This window comes from Hippocampus guttulatus, chromosome 6 (genome assembly GCF_054856545.1).
Source record: "Hippocampus guttulatus isolate MCC_2025c chromosome 6, RoL_Hgut_1.0, whole genome shotgun sequence".
Lineage (NCBI taxonomy): Eukaryota > Metazoa > Chordata > Actinopteri > Syngnathiformes > Syngnathidae > Hippocampus > Hippocampus guttulatus.
In genome coordinates, this window is record NC_141266.1 from 12,524,393 (window position 1) to 12,541,626 (window position 17,234).

The 17,234-nt window shown below is 41.4% G+C and overlaps 2 protein-coding genes across 2 annotated transcripts; both read right to left on the reverse strand.

The window, feature by feature from the left end:
- Nucleotides 1-1,110: 1,110 nt before the first annotated feature.
- mal2 (mal, T cell differentiation protein 2) lies at nt 1,111-9,551 on the reverse strand. The gene is made up of 4 exons (XM_086113971.1): nt 9,306-9,551; nt 5,735-5,905; nt 3,626-3,826; nt 1,111-2,229 (listed from the first exon to the last, which is right to left on the reverse strand). Exons 1-4 carry the CDS (start codon nt 9,525-9,527, stop codon nt 2,158-2,160), a joined length of 666 nt encoding a protein of 221 aa, XP_085970097.1. The 5' UTR covers nt 9,528-9,551; the 3' UTR covers nt 1,111-2,157.
- A 2,536-nt stretch (nt 9,552-12,087) lies between these two features.
- On the reverse strand, nt 12,088-14,732 carry LOC147203547 (uncharacterized). Its single transcript, XM_086114502.1, has 4 exons — nt 14,420-14,732; nt 14,253-14,330; nt 13,269-14,108; nt 12,088-12,800 (listed from the first exon to the last, which is right to left on the reverse strand). Exons 1-4 carry the CDS (start codon nt 14,517-14,519, stop codon nt 12,421-12,423), a joined length of 1,398 nt encoding a protein of 465 aa, XP_085970628.1. The 5' UTR covers nt 14,520-14,732; the 3' UTR covers nt 12,088-12,420.
- Between the last annotated feature and the right edge of the window lie 2,502 nt (nt 14,733-17,234).

The following is a 17,234-nucleotide window of genomic DNA, read 5'->3' on the forward strand; positions in this document are numbered from 1 at the left end:
CACTTTTCTTATATTAAATGTACAATTACTTTTATTTTTACTGTACAGGGTGGCGTCAACAGGTTTGAACGTCCATCTCACACTACAGAGGTCAAGAGTTCGAATCTGGGCTCCGGCCTGTGTGGAGTTTGCATGTCCTTCACTTGTGGGTTTTCTCCAGGTACTGGTACTCCGGTTTCCTCCTACATACCAAAAACATGCATGGTCGATTATTGAACAGTCACAAATTGTCCCAAGGTGTGATTGTGGAATTGAATGCTTCTTTGTGTATGTGTGCCCTGCAATTGACTGTCAACCAGTTCAGGGTATACGCCACCTACTGCCCGAAGACAGCTGAGATCGGCTCCAGCACGCCCATGGACCTCATGAGGATAAGCAGCTCAGATAGTGGTTGGATGGACGTTTCTGTTCATTGTGTACAGGAATAAAAAAATGTACATGTGTTAAAATATTTAGCCACTAGAGGTTGAAAGCGAGACGCGATTAAAAGGGAAGTATTGGATTTCAGATTTCAAATAACTTCATCCCTGGCAGTTGCTAGGAACATGCAAAACTATTTATTGAACACAGTTGTGATCATCAGACACAGAGAACGTCTCTTTTATTTTTCATCATATAACAATGCATTTATCTTAAACGATCATGTACTGTTTTCAGTGTTGTACTGTATTTACCTCACAACATGCCTTTTGCAGTGATTGATTCTTCACGTTGGTGTACTTTGTATCTTGTATTGTGCGCATTTTGTTAGTAAATATATATTTTTTCAAAGTTGGCTGTGTCTGCATTGGGATCCTTTGTGGTTTATATTTATAAATTGCCCATTTTCCTGTAACATTTTAAAATTTATTTCACTTTGTCTTTTTTCCTTTTTAAATAGAGTACTGTATCTCAAATATCTGGCATTTAAACAAGGGTGTATATATATATATATATATATATATATATATACTGCATATACATACTGCATGTATACTGCATATATATATATATATGTCCACTGCATGTAAATAAAATTGCATGAAATTTGTTTTGGTAAAATGTTATTACATGTTAATTTAAACAATTGTATTATTTAACAAAATGTACGAAAATAAAAACAATGGCACAAGCATTTAGACATTTTATTTTAAATTAGTAATAATTTACTATTGTAATACAGACTGTGATTGGCTCCACTTATTCGAACAAATTATAATAAATTGGGACACCAAGCAAACCTAATAGATTGAATATTTATCATGATTTATTCTTGATGAAAATGAATTTTTAAGATGCAGTTAAATAACAGTGTAGACTGTTAAAATTCTTTAAAACACACCGATACTGGTTGGCTTGAGTGTTTAATCCTATACATTAAGGAGAAGATCAACAATGATGTCATCTAATGAAGAATTAGTATGTATAAGACAACTGTACATGGTGGGTTATGTTAAAATTCTTTAAACCACCAGTAGTGGGAGGTTTGGTGTTTAATCTGATAAGGAGAAGCCACACACTGATGTCATCTGACAAATTGTTACATATCAACAAAACAAAAAATGCTATTTCAACATATATTTAAAACTATTTAAAAATTCAAAAGCACATTATGTTCATTGTGAAACGAGTTTCCATTCCTTTGGCATCACTGTATTATAGGGTCTTTCCAAGAAAATGTCCAAGCATGTGAAGTTTCTGTTGGGCATGTCACAAAAGCAGCACACCTCAGGGAGTTTCAGTTGTTTTGGAGTTGTGAAACATTCTCTTCAGTGAGGATGTGAATCCAGTAGAATAAGGAAGCTACAGTGTTGATGTGGGAAAAAAAGCTGAAGTTGCATAAGCATCACGAACGTGCCTAACATTAATAAAAAAAAGCTAGTTGCATAATAAGAGTCAAAACATGACTCACATACATGCCATACTAGATGTCAACATTTTTCAACGTTTTCTCATCCCTTCGCTTCACCGCTCAACATGTTTAGAAGTTAGGGACCTCAGAAACGTCATTCTGTAATTAATAAAGTCTTTAAAAAATCACAAAGGGATCATACTGAAAACAGGGCATTCCAACTTCACACTGAACAGAAGCATGATTTCTGAAGCTAATGTATTGTTGTATTGTGAATGTTCCTCTTGTTGATGAAGAACAGGTGAAAAATCAGTTTGAGTTTCAGGTTAGATCCTCCACCTCTTGAACGCCATCACCAAACTGCAGCTGTAGAATAGCGTTACCACAAATGCAAATACCTGTGACAAAAAACAAATAAATAAACAGAATGTGGAGAAAATATCAATCAACTTGATGGACAGCAAACTGTACCGGCGAGCTAAATCCCAAATCAGTTTTATTGCTTTTAAGGCAAGTTTCTGATGAGAATTTGATTCCAAGTTGTGGACTTCTAAGCTGCCACAGTTGTCAGAACTCCACTAAACCGTCCATCTATCCATCCATTTTCGATACCGTTTGAACACATGGATGAGCTTTGGATAAGCGGCAGGTTCTACGCAGGTAATGTTCATTATGAATACCAAACCTAAATTTCTATCTATCTATCTATGAGTTCAAGTATCTTGAGATTTTGTTCATGAGTGAGAGGAGGATGGGGCGGGAGATCTACAGAGCGGATCGGTGCAGCTTCTGCAGTGATCCCGACTCTGGATTGGACTGTCACCGTAAAGGAAGAACTGAGCTGAAAGGGAAAGCGATCAATTTCTTGGTCTTTCTACCCTCACCCATGGTCACAACCTCTGGGTCGTGGGTGAAAAAATAAGATCCTGGATACAAGCAGACACAAGAGTGTCTGGGCTCTCCCTATGAGATAAGGTGAGAAGCTCAGTCATCCGGGAAGGGCCTAGAGTCGAGCCGTCCGCATTGAGAGGAGAAGGATGAGGTGCCTCGGGCATCTTGTTAGGAGGTCAGCTGGATGCCTCCCCGGTGAGGTGTTCCGGACACTGGGAGGAAGCACCCCATGGATGACCCAGGACATCCTGGAAAGACTATATTTCCCGGCAGGGAAACACTCCTGAACTTAACAACTATTATTAATTTCTGTGAGACCACAAAGTCATTTTTCTTTTAAAGAAATGTGTTAATTTTTATGATTGAAATGCTTTAACAAAAAGTTTAGTTCACGTGATTTGCGCATGTGCAGTGGCACATGTACAGTAGCTCGAGGAGCTGGGTCTGTGACAACCCTCTGTGTGAATGAGCTATTTACTTCCCACAGCAGCATCACCATTATCAGTATCAGGATATACACTGACACACGACTATTTAGCACATCCGCCTCACAGTGCGGAGGTCATGGATTTGTATCTGGCTCCAGCATACCTGTGTGGAGTTTGTATGTTCTTCTGCGTGGGTTTTCCCGGGTACTCTGGTTTCCCCCCACATTTCAACAACATGCATGGTAGGCTGATTGGAAACTCTAAATTGTCCGTAGGTGTGACTGTGAGTGATATGGTTGTTCTTCAATGTCTGGTTGACAATTCGCTCAGGGTGTACCCCGCCTACTGCACCAAGACAGGTGGGATAGGCTCCAGCATGCCCGCGACCCTCTTGAGGAGAAGCGGCTCAGAACATGGCTGGATGGATGGACACTGACACCCAATTAGAAAGGCTTTCCAACCATATTTTACTCACCGTGGCCACTACGTTAATATTAAACTGGTTGCCAGTCATCACAGTGAATACATTTCCGCGAGGGTAGTGGATACACATAACAGTTCCTGTGCTGTTTGGCAGGGGTGTGATGATGGCTCCTCCATTGGCTGCCGTTGTCGCTGCCTCCAGCACAAAGGCAGCAAAATAGAAAAGCAAAGCTACAAAATGGTAAAAAACATCCTGAAAATGAGAAGAGAGGGCGTGTTAGGATGGCATGGCACTCAGCACACATCAATAGCATGGCCTAAAGAATGTGGATGACTGACTACTCTGGGTTTCCTAAAAAGAGTATCTGAGGTTTAAAATTATTGCACAATTTGGCCAGAAGGAGGGAGCATATTATTGTACATCAATTTTAACATCACTGCACTGACTCCTTTTATTATTCAGGGTTGATTTGGAGGTTATTATACAGGTTTTTAAATGACTTAACGGTACTGGTCCTTCTTATCTGTCAGATCTCCTTTTACCCGGAGAATCCTCACATGCTCTGAAGTCCTCCCGCTCTGGCCTATTAGCAAACCCTTGGGTCAGGACATGCTCACAGCACAGGCCACGTGTCAGTTCTACCCCTGTAGTATGTGGACATGGGTATTCATGAAAACCAAAGGGACCACACATAGAATGATATGGACAGCACCAGGAACCGTAATTTTCCTCTCCCAAACCTGATACCTATCGTAGTACCAAGACAGACCTGTCAGAGTCAGCCTAGTGCCATGAGTCATCCAGACCGACATATACGGTAATACTAAAAGAAATGAAGAGAGTACTACTACTACTACTACTACAAGATGAAACGGAAGGAGCTAGCATAACTGTTGTCTTATATGGGAACTAGTCTAATTGTAGTTGCAAGCACTTCTCCTTGTCATTTTTATTGTGGCCAAGACACATTATAAGACAAACACTCAACACAATCAGTTGCTCCTCTCTACTTGTGTTGTGCAACCACGCACGCTTCATTGAACTGTAAATGTTATCGAAACATGCAGAACAGCCCTGGTGTGTACAGTACAGTCAATAATTCCACACACTAAAACAAGGCACACACTACAAACATGGCAAAACGAAGAGTCATCGCATTACACAGGTAGACAAAAGAGTTAGAGGGGAGTTTGTGTTGTCGATCCTGTGAGTTGGATTGGACAACAACAGCGAGGTCTTTGTTTTGTTCTGGTGTGAGCTCATCATCCACATCGCTCATTGTTCTGATGAAAACAAACAAAACATGCTTGGCTTCTTCTGAACAAAGCTTAGTGCTGAGAACAAAGCTGAGAGGCTAAATTTCACAGAAACTGTAATTTCCTGGGCTATGCTAACTAAAATTGCACACAAATTGTATATAGAAATTATATATCTTTGTTAGAAGAAGAAAGAATTGTAATTTGCGCAGATTTGAGCTCCAGGTGTAAATCCTGATCACAACAATGGCTTGCGATGAAACTACTATCATGACTAGTAGGACAGTACAGTCCCACTGAGAAAACCACTCTCTTTGTGAAAGCTTATGTAGTGCTCTTTGAATCCATTCATGCCATTATTCTAGCAGATACTCAAAAGCCATGAAAGCTCAATTTAACACTGTAATCAAAAGGAAAACGGAAGATTTTGAAGGTTTTATTTCAACAGGGGTGAGCAGTCATGTCTAGCAAGGCCTTCTGAAACAGTAACTGACATTTACAACTTTTTGTTGTGTTTTTTTTCCCCCTATTAAATTGTATTAACTTATGCCGAGCTGTCTACTTTAGTTGCCCGTCACCTTGGATGCCACACGAGCATCTTATCAACAATATAGTATAAGGGTAATGTAATTGCTACAACGCTACTAGTTTATAACAGAATGTTTACCTGAAAATATTAATTTACCGTACTGCACTGCTCTAGGAAAACCGGTTACCAGATTTTCATGTTTAAACCCCAGGTATCTTTCCACTGGATATATGCATCTTAAACACACACACACACACACACACACACACGCACATATAAAATTCTATCACCACAGCCGATAGCTCAATGAATACATGATTACGTGCACTGGCTGCTCCAAGGAACAAACCAACACCAGACTCGAATACTACCTACCAAAAAATTCCAGTCGATGTTGATGCGGTCAGCCAGGCCGGTGATGAGGAGGAAGAGGTAGGCGGAGGAGAGGAAGAAGGCAGTGACGGATACAAACATCACCCACCCTTGCAGCAGGGGGACTGGCACATTGGAGGAAGCCACCAGGATCCATACTAAACCACCAAATAACTGGAGATACAAGCATCAGCACGTCAACACATAACTTTATTCTCAGTGTTTGAAAATACACTCATACAGACACCTCATTGTTCCAAAATGGGACTTTCATCTATCCACTGCAGTTCTTCACCAGTGTAAAGTACAACTATGACAATATAATTTAGCTAAAAGTCGAAACACCCCAAAATAATTTCATCCATCCATCCATTTTCTGATCCGCTTATCCTTTTTTTTTTTTGGGTTTGTTTATTGAACATAAAACATATACAGTAATAGTTTGACAGAAAATAAGGTAAGTAAAATAGTAAAGGAAAAGGAAAGAGAAATCAGTCATCATTCAACACAGTTATTATGTTCAAGGGAGTAGGAAGAAGTAAAGAACTTATCTAGTCCTACCACGTGTTATGTGTTTATATCTAATAAATCAATTTTATATCAATCAGAAAAGAAAGAAAGAAGTCTCTATTAAGGCTCATGCTTTACCCTTAACTGTGATATTTTTACAACTTTTGGTTTGTATCGGGATTTTATGCATATACACCCTGGCACTCTTCAATTTTCTCTTGTATTCATAATGGATATTTCTATACCTTTCTCTATTTATCAACTTAGTTCTGATTTATCATTATATTTAATGTTTAGAATTTATCATTTTAACTCTGATTGATGTAGGTTGTTTATACTATTTTTTTGAATTTGTTTTTGAACTCAGCAAGCGATTTACTCATTTTCAGGTCCGTTTCGAAATTATTCCTCAGAAACACTTTGATAGATACACTTGTTTGTTCTTATTTTGAGTTTTTTGAATAAGTTGGTACCTCTTAAATCATAGTTGCTTTCCTCACAGGGATCGCGGCGTGCGCTCGAGCCTATCCCAGCTCTCTTCGGCCACTAGGCAGGGTACAAAATGAACTGATTGCCAGCCAATCGCAGGGTACACAGAGACGAACAACCGTCCACACTCAAAATCACACCTAGGGACAATTTGGAGGCCCCAATAAACCTGCCATGCATGTTTTTGGAGTGTGGGAGGAAACCGGAGTACCCCGAGAAAACCCACTCTGGCATGGGGAGAACATGCAAACCGCACACAGGAAGGCCGGAGCCAGAATCGAATCCTGCACAACTGCACTGTGAGGGTGATGCACTAACCAGTCGACCATCGGGCCACCCCTCAAAATACATATGCAATACAAGTCAAACCAAATTTGGAGTTCAAATAATCACTGTGCGTGATGCCACTAAATCAAGTGAGACAGCTCATTAAGCATCAGGAATGAATGCAACTAGTGTGCTTTGCTTCTTAGGGGGGGTTGTTTCATATTATTTGTGATACCACCGCAGAGGGCTACCAATGAGAAAGGCAAAAAGGAAATACGTGATGATACACTCTAAAAATACTTGAGTCAGAAATAAGAATATTTAGGTTAAATTTGACCCAATTTATGTGTTAAAAAAATGAACGACCCACACTTTGGTCAATTTTCGTAAAAATTGAATTATTCAGTTTTGATTCAAGTTTTAGGGTTAAATGAAAATAACAAATTGGGTCAAAACAATGCAAAAAATTGGGTTATTCCATTTTGACCCAAATTCTAGGGGTAAATGAATATCCATCCTTCCATCCATCGACTTTCTCATCCGGTTACCCTTACAACAGTCGTGGGGCATGCTGTATCCGATACGAGCTGTCTACGGGCTGTCGGCAGGATACACCCTAAACTGGTTGCCAGTCAACCGCAGGGCAAACATAGATGAACAGCCATCTGTGCTCACACTCACACCTAGGGACAATTTTAAGTGTTCCATTAACCTGCCACGCATGTTTTTGGAATGTGGGAGGAAACCAGAGTACCCAGAGAAAACCCACATGGGCACGGGGAGAACATGCAAACTCCACACAAGAAGGCCGGAGCCGGAATCGAAGCCTGCACCTCTGCACTGTCAAGTCGACATGCTAACAAGTCAACCACCGGGCCACCCTCATTTATATATCTATAATTTGTATTTTATGTAACTGTTTTGATTAAAATAAACCAACATTAAAACGTTTTAATCTTGATTAATCCCTGGCAAATTAATTAAATAAATAGCCCTTTTCAAATAAGCAAAAAACAGCCTCTTTTATGTTCTATTTTTGTACATTAACATTACAAAATAAAGGCCTATTTAATCCTTTGTCAAAAAAAAAATCACATTTTCTGCTTTTAATTAATATCTCTGTTAGTGTTAAGGAACCAACCCATTTAAATTCATATTTATTCAGGTTAAATGAGTTTTCTCTGCAGGGTGTTCGGGCTCTCCCTTAGAGATCTGGTGAGAAGCTCGGTCATCTGGGAGGGGCTCAGAGTCGAGGTGCTGCTTCTCCACATCAAGAGAAGCCAGATAAGGTGGAAAGGGAATCTGATAAGGATGCCTCTCGGACGCCTCCCTGGTGAGGTGTTCCGGGCATGTCCCACTGGCAGGAGACCCCGGGGACGACCCAGGACACGCATGAGAAACGAAGTCACTCAGCTGGCCTGGGACCGCCTCGGGATCCGCCAGGAAGAGGTCAAAGAAGTGGCTGGGGAGAGGGAAGTCTGGGCTTCCCTACTAAAGCTGCTGCCCCCGCGACCCGACCCCGAATAAGCGGCGGAAAATGGATGGATGGATATTCTGACCAATTTGAGGAATCCGCCTCATTCAGCTTCTAATGTCTAAATTATGAAACAGTTCTGAATGTACCCTCAGAACCAGAAATGCAACTCATGTTGACAGAGTACATGGTATGGCTGATCATCACGATATGGGCAATGCAATTAATAACACAAAAAAGTATTGTTACTTAACATGTGTTAATTGCAAAAAATTGCCAAACAAATGGTCAGTAGTTTACTTTTTTTTACTTTTAAGTTAGTGACACTAGCATGACAACAAAGAAGCGCTACAACATTGTTTTTTTTAATAGTTGATAAAGGTGTTATAATGGTGTCATCTTTGTAGTAATTCACTTCACACTAATTGTCATGAGGAAAATTGCTTTGAATATAGAACATTAATATCAACCAACTTCGTTTGATGCTGCCATGTCTGTATAATTCGAGCAGGATGCACAGTTTCCCCATTAAAACCCATACTAAATATGAAAACACTGAATTCATAAATGGCTAAACAAATCATTTCACAATTACAACAAACAATGCGATATACTTAATTTACATGCTATGATAAAAGCCTGGCAAATGCACGTCTCATTCGATGATAAAAGAGAAATAATTCAAATAGGCAAAACCTCAGGGGTGTCAAGGACCGGGAGATCACCTTGCAGTTCTAAAAGGTCGTCAGGAGAGACCACGGGGTTGCTACAAGTATACATACTATGGCTGAACATCCACAACAGTCATCCCATGAGTTCCTGATCAACACTTACGATTTCTAAGCAGATCAGCGCCCCAGAGTAAGTCCTCAACACTTCCAGCCCCAAAGGCAGCGAAATTGTGGGTCCTGGGAAAGAGGTGACAGCGGGACTGGTGGCCGGCTCCGACATCTCTCCGTCCGCCTCTTTCTCGGCCACCTCTCTGGCTCTCTCACCCCCCAGAGAACCCAGTGGCACAACGAACAGGAGGCGCGGGGGAAATTCCTCCGGAGTCATGTGTCCCTCTCCAACAGAACAGGTCGGACAGGTGCAGCGGCCACTCCCTTGAAGCCATGATGCTGCGTTCACAGACATCACGGATTCACCAGGGTTTCCATTTCAAAATGGCCTGGGCGAACGAGACTATGAAATTGTTCTCATGGTTGATTTCCCGAAAATTAATGAGAGAAATCAACGATACACTGAGAAATTGAGCTACCCCCCCCCCCACACACACACACGGACACACACCACTAAAAACGAATGCAAAACTCCACTGGATTACATCCAAAGGTGTGAGTCTGCATGTAGAATAACTGCCCAAATGAATTAAATCGTGTCTCACGTTATCTAACCAAAGAGAATCCTTAAACTCCAAATACTGACAGGCTATGGAAAAAAGCGAGAAAAAGGCAAAATACACTATTTTCTTTTCCCCTTGTTTATTGTTTATTGACCAAAGGCTTATTTGTTCCGTGCGTCCTGGAATATCAGTTCTGATCGTTTTGTTTTTGTGTGCTGAGAAAAAAAAAAATCTGAAACTGAAAAGACTTTGTTACTATTGATAACTGTATGGCAAGAGTCGCAGGGGCTACGAGTAAAAGTCTGTACTGTACGACTTCTTCCAATTTACCTTTGAACATGATTCACAGTGAGGTGATTGGTTGTTTTTTTGGTTTTTGTTTTATTGCTGTTAAGGTCTTTGAGTCTTAAATTGAATTATATGATCCTTTGTTTCCCTTGTCTTTCTTTGGTGTAATCAACGTGTTCAATTAAAACATCATAATATCATTTTAAAAAGTATTGGATGTTGTCATAGTCGTTCTAATCACATCTGAAGGCAACAAGGTTGCACTTGATCATCCAGTTAAAACACTCACTTATTGTATTACTTATGCAAGAAGGAAAAGAAGGACGAACTGGGTCATTTATTGATTACTTATAAGTGACCGAGAGAAGAAATGAAGGCAAATGAAGGGACAATGGTATGGCTCCAAGTTAATTAAATGTAGGAGCAAAAACGGCAAACAAATAACCATGAGTGTAGAATTTACCAGTAAGCTGACAACAGAGAAATAACAAGAAAAACGTCCACACTGATGTTAAAACACACTAAAGAGTTCAACTTGACGCTTTTACAAGTATATAGTTGTGAGGTTGTCAGGACCATGCTACAGTTAATATTTAGCCAGGATTTAGAATACAAGTACCAATATTGACTTAACCTCCAAGAGGGCATTTCGGCACTGGGTTAGGAGGGGTGGTGGCGAGTTCCAGTGAATGAAGGGACGGTGCGACGGTCGATCACTTGCGATAATGCCTTTGTTTTTAAGTGCCCCAATGTTTGCTTGGCAGATCTTGATCAACTGACAACCCGTTATTTTCGAAGGAAAGGAAATGGATGAGATTTGTGAGAAGGAGATTTTTCACTGTTTGTGTTCACAGAAAAAAATACCAAAAAAAACACAAAAAAACCCCTCCACAGTCAGTTACGATTACTTTTTGTTGACTGCTTTGTCTTTCATTTATTGGCAGATTCTGTTTATTTCAACTTGCAAACTAATGTTAGAAGGGTGACGCCATTCGGCTAGAGTTGCAACATATTTGAGTCAAGTTTGATGGAGTAGGGTGGTCTGTCTCAGTGCAGCCCGGTCCCAAATGGGCTGAAACCCAGTGAAGGAGTAATTATGTATTTTAGTTATCATACATTTGCATATTTATAATGATGAATTGATTTTGGCTGCAAAGAAGAATGCTTCTGCTTGCAATGAAAAATGCTTATGCTCTAAATAAAGAAATGCTTATGCTCTGAAAAAAGAAATGCTTATGCTCTGAATAAAGATAGTGATATAGTGATAATAAAGAATTGTGAGTGCACTGTGCGACAGATAGGGGACACAACCACCTTTCCGAGAATGTGGTTGGAAAGAGATAAGGTAATAAGACAAAACAAGAGCAAGGTCGGACGTGGTTGGAACTGTCAACACCAGCTGCATCTTACTTGGTGTTTGTGTAATGATTGCACACATGTACATAATTTTCATTCACAAACTGTACGCACACATAGACAAAAAAGTTCAGTGTGGGTCTTCAACAGCCCTCACTCCTTAGGCTGGACACACACATGGATTAGATTCCATCCATCCATTCATTTTCTGAACTGCTTTATCCTCACAAGGGTTGCGGGGTGTGCAGGAGCCTATTCCAGCTGTTTTTGGGCAGGGACACAGCGGAGGACACCCTGAACTGGTTGCCAGCCAATCGCAGGGCACACAGAGACGAACAACTATCCGCGCTCACACTCACATCTAGGGACAATTTAGAGTGTTCAATCAGCCTGCCACGCATGTTTTTGGAATGTGGGAGGAAACCAGAGGACCGGAGAAAACCCACGCAGGCACAGGGAGAACATGCAAACTCCACATAGGAAGCAGGAAGGCCAGAGCATTCATTTCCTCTTTATAGTTGAATGACTGTAAATAAGTAAATAATGGTAAAATGCAGATATCATGGAGTTCTTCAAAATAACCCATCCTTTCCTAAAAGCTGTAAGGCACAAAAAAGGGCGTGTACAGTATTTCAATTTCTTTTTTCTTTATTAGCACAGTGGTTAATGTTGGAAACTCATATGACAGTGTGAGAATAAATGAATGTTGAAATGATGTTGAAATGTAACTGAAAACATTGCTTGTACATGTAAATATGAAGGTCATTGTTTGATCATGGATGATTTCTGTTTTCATGATTTTCTGTTACACTCATGCACAAATGGATGCACACGCGTGTGCATGCGCACGCACGCATGCGCACACATACACACACACACACACACACACACACACACACACACACACACACACACACACACACACACACACACACACACACACACACACACAAACAAAACATGTTAATCCTCACAAATCCAAGAAAGTTTCTCAGAACAGGGCATGTCATTCCATCCCCTTCCTGAATGGGAATGCTCCACACAGTCCTCTGCACCGATATCATCATTCGGTTCCCCTTTTTGCCAAAATCCTTCAAAGTCCAGTTTGTTCCCATTCACCCACGTCCACTTGCCCTCATGCTCCAAGTCAGAGAGACCGATCCACACTCGATCATAATATACAGAGATCAAATTTTCCTCCTCTTTAGAAGTGACAATGACCAGGTCAGCTCCTCGGTCTTGGCAGTCTCTTCTACTCGAGCTCCATGACTTAGTTTCACCTTTCTCAGAGATGTAGTAGCATTTCTCCTTGAATTTAACCCACTTTGTTGGGCAAAGTTTGACTAAAAGAAGCACAAATATTGGACACAATTAATATATTCATACATATAAATCTATCCATCCATTTTCTGAACCACTTTATCCTCACAAGGGGAGGAAACCGGAGCACCCGGAGAATACCCATGCATGCATGGGGAGAACATGCAAACTCCACACAGGAAGGCCGGAGCTGGAATCGAACCCCGTAGCTCTGCACCGTGAGGTCAACACGCTAACCAGTCGACCACCAGGCCGCAAATAAAAATCCAGTATAATTATTTAGATAGATAGATCGATAGGTTCTTTTGAATCAGCTCTCATTTGTAATTCAATGGACAGTGAAGTGAGAGTGTCAGTTTAGTTCTTAATGTAATCTTCATCTTGCTCATTTAATTATGCTTAGCAGGAATCCCAAAGAAGGATGGATGTGTTTATAATCAGGTTTCAACTTTTTTTTTTAAATTTTATTTTTTTTAGTGTGCCGTACCCACCTGATCTGTTCCGATTTAATTCTTGAGCCTCCTCCTTCAAGCCATCTCGACTTGCAGCCACTTTGCTGAATCGGCTCTGCAGCACCTCCAGCTCTTTGGTCAGGTTGCTGGACACTAAACTCAGTTGGTCTCGTTCAACCGTGAGGTTGTCCCGCTCTGTCCTGAGGCCGTCTCGCTCAGTTTGGAGGGTATCTTTCTCATTTTTGAGGGCATCTCGCTCACGTTTAAGAGCTTCTTGCTCCTTTTGAAGGATGCCTTTGTCATTCTTGAGGGTGTCTCGCTCATTTTTGAGAGCCACTTGCTCCTTTTGGAGAGTGCTTTTATCAGACCTGAGAGTGTCACGCTCACTTTTGAGAACGTCATGCTCAATTTGAAGCGTGTCTCGCTCATGTTGTAGGGTCTCTTTCTCATCCTTTAGCAAATCCCGCTCACTTTTTAGCTTTTCTTCCTCCTTTTTTAGGACTCCTTGCTCAATTTCGAGGGTGTCTCGCTCGTTTTTAAGAATCTCCTGCTCATTTTGGAGTGTGTCTAGGTCAGTCTTGTAGGTTCCGTGTTCAATTTTTAGGGCATCGCGTTCACTGTGGAGGGAATTCCGCTCATTTTCGAGAACATCCCGCTGGTTCTGAAGGATATCTCGCTCATTTTGAAGGCGGTCTCGCTCCGCCTTGACAGTGTCCTTCTCTTTAGTCAGAGAACAGAGCTTGGTCTCTAACTGATTATTGCTTTCTAACAAGGTGCTGTATTTGCCTTGCAACTGAAAACATTGTGAAGTCAGATTGGGACAGGTGGTGAGACCATTGGACGGTTGTTGAGTGTCTTTCAGAGGGCTTGGTCTAATGTCTGGAACAAAATGAGCACATTCTGAATCCTTAAAAGAACCGCAGAAGAATGTTGTCATTAATAACAACTGTTGATGAGCAACCAATGCAATGACATCAGCACAATGTTGTTTGGACTTGCAATCATGTCACGGCATGTACTCACATTGGCCCACCATGGCTATGATAATAGCCAGCAGGAGAAGATAGAGCAGACAGAGTGCGACACCTCCAATGCACCTAACTGAGTCACAAATAACAAAATACAGAGAAGCAGCATTCATTTGGTCGCGTTTGCTCATTTTTAAAATAAATAAATCCAAGTGATTTTACCTGATTTTCGAAATCCCCCGCCATGTTCTGATTTCGAGTCTATTAATCCCCAACCATCTCCTGTAATCATCTCCGATTTGCTGTTAAATGTCACTGACATGTGTCCGATTTGGATTGACACCCCCTTGGTTCTCACCAACACCAAGTGTTGCAACAAAAAGTCCTTGCTTTGGCTCTGGCATCTGCTGAATCAGGGGAAGAAAAAAAAAAGAATAGCCACGCCTTTCGATGATTTTAAAGGAGCCATCCGGGAAAAAAGTTGTGACCTGTAATAAATCTCCAGAGCACATGGAGCACAAATCCTCGTATGAACTGTCATCTGACATCCTCTCTGTGTACTTATATCGAGAGTAACTTGTAAAACTTTGGGCGTTTTGGCTTGTGTCTTTCATCATCAGTAAAAGATGGTCCAAATCTTTTATATTATAGGACAGTCAGCAAACTTCATATTTCCTCATTGCAATAAAAGGAAGTTACCAAATTCGGAATGGGCATCATTGTTAATAGGCATGTCCTTGCAGTACTTACTCGACTTTTCAACACCTCACCGTCAAAATCAGAATCAGAATCAGAATCATCTTTATTGGCCAAGTATGTAGAACACACAAGGAATTTGTCTCCGGTATAACACGCTGCATTAGTATCATCGTAAACAACAAATCATTGAACCATTTTAGAGTACCCAGTAGCAGTATTTGTAGTACAAGAAGAGTGACTACGTCAGTGACTGTTTAAGGAGTTAATGGCTAAAGGGAAGAAGCTGTTTAAGTGTCTACTGGATTTGGTGCGCATGGATCTGTAGCGTCTGCCTGAGGGGAGTAGCTGGAAAAGGTGGTGGGCAGGGTGCGGGGGATCCAGGAGGATTTTCCGTGCCCTTGTCTTGATTCTTGCAGTGTGCAAGTCCTCAAGAGTGGGTAGGGCGGTGCCAATGATTTTTTCCGCCGTCCTAACTGTCCGTTGAAGTCGGATTTTGTCCTTTTTTGTGGCGGCCCCAAACCAAACCGTGATGGAAGAACACAGGATTGATTCGATGACTGCCGTGTAGAACTGTCGTAGCACCTCCTGTGGCAGGCCATGCTTCCTCAGCAGCCTCAGGAAGTACATCCTCTGCCGGGCCCTTTTCAGGATGGAGATGGTGTTGACTTCCCACTTCATGTCCTGGGAGACTGTGATTCCCAGGAACTTGAAGGTCTCGACGGTTGACACAGGGCAGTTGGATAGTGTGAGGGGCAACTGTGGAGAAGAATGTTTCCTGAAGTCCACGATCATCTCTACAGTCTTGAGCGTGTTCAGCCCGAGGTTGTGTCGGCTGCACCAGAGCTCCAGCTGCTCCACTTGTTGGCGGTACGCAGACTCGTCGCCGTCTTTGATGAGACCGATGACCGTGGTGTCGTCTGCGAACTTTATGAGTTTGACAGCTGGATCTGTTGAGGTGCAATCGTTTGTGTAAATAAAGTGTTTTGGATAGAAATTTGAACATGTCAAGGTCAGTGACATTGTGGGGCTGCAGGTGGTCGAGTGGTCGTCTCTCAAATTGCTGTGGGTTTGATCCTCAACCACTGTGACCATGTCAAAGGCGCCTTGAGCAAGATACTGACCCCGGCAGTTGCTCCTGATGCTGCGTCATATCAGTCAGTAAAATGGGGAGACAGTGTTTAAGCTCTTTGTGTACCTGGGTCGAAAAGCTCTATCCAAGCGCATTTACCATTTATCAGTCAAAACTTAACATTAATGCTTTGCATTTGTGCTTTTAATTTATTGCTTCCACCGTCTTTATTATTGCATGACTTATTTTTACTCCATGCACATCACTGTGTATGCAGCAATGGTTAGTTTCAAGTGCTTTGACAACAAACGTTTGGTTTGAGTGGTTGCTATTTATTTGGTTTGTTGAGAGAATGAATGTTCATCCTGTTACCACCGGGGGAACAAAGCAAATGAGGCGCAAATATCATCATTTAACTACTTTAACTCCAGGGCTTCACAATATATTGCCAGCTTCTGTGGTCATCAAACTTTCCAATGATATGAACCATTTGAAAATAGGATAAAGATCGAGAATGTATTGAACATTTTGGAGCAATTTCTGACATTTTTTTAATGTTTCACAACCTCCACACTTTGTCAAAGTGATGGCATTTTTTTTTGAGGGAAAAATGTGCGTGGGGGAAAAATGAGCTCCGTGGGCACGCGCTGTCATCTAGCATGAATTCTGATTCATCAACATGTGCACAGTGGTGCAAAGAAAATGGGCCAGTATGCACATGTCGTGGATCCGACAGTGATTTTGCACATTCCCTTAAATTATGCGCAGAGTGCAAACATTTATTTCACTCTTTTAGTGAATGAGGCCCATTCACACCGATGGGCACTTTAGTCTTGAATTCACATACAGCAACATACGATACATACAGAGATGTTCCACCTTGTCAGGTGCCACTTGTAAGAGAGTCAGACATGAATGTAATTTATCCATCCATCCATTTTCGACAATGCGTGTCCTCCTTAGGATTGAGAATGTAACCTGGAGCTGATGAGTGGTCTTTGGACAAAAGGGGGGATACACCCTTGGACTGGTTGCCAGCCAATTACTGTGTTTTTGGAAAGTGTGAGGAAGTTGGATAACCATAACCACCAGACAAAACCTATGCAAGCGTCGCGAGAACATGCAAACTCCACACCAGAGAACTTAAGCGTCATTCTTTAAGCCCAGACACACACACATTCAAATTGGCTAAAGCTGTGGTCATTTTCTTGCTATTCGGAGATGTACTTCCACAATAAGATCGACCAGCTGCAGTATGAAGTTCATGAA

Bases quoted from the DNA above. Each gene is read 5' to 3' on its own strand.
- mal2 (XM_086113971.1), bottom strand. From the start codon at position 9,527: ATGACTCCGGAGGAATTTCCCCCGCGCCTCCTGTTCGTTGTGCCACTG. The intron at 5,906-9,305 runs GTAAGTGTTGAT...TTGTATCTCCAG, and splicing joins CGCTGATCTGCTTAGAAATC to TTATTTGGTGGTTTAGTATG. The intron at 3,827-5,734 runs GTAGGTAGTATT...TCTCATTTTCAG, and splicing joins ACATCGACTGGAATTTTTTG to GATGTTTTTTACCATTTTGT.
- LOC147203547 (XM_086114502.1), bottom strand. From the start codon at position 14,519: ATGTCAGTGACATTTAACAGCAAATCGGAGATGATTACAGGAGATGGT. The intron at 14,331-14,419 runs GTAAAATCACTT...TTTGTGACTCAG, and splicing joins CGGGGGATTTCGAAAATCAG to TTAGGTGCATTGGAGGTGTC. The intron at 12,801-13,268 runs GTGGGTACGGCA...TGCTTCTTTTAG, and splicing joins ATTAAATCGGAACAGATCAG to TCAAACTTTGCCCAACAAAG.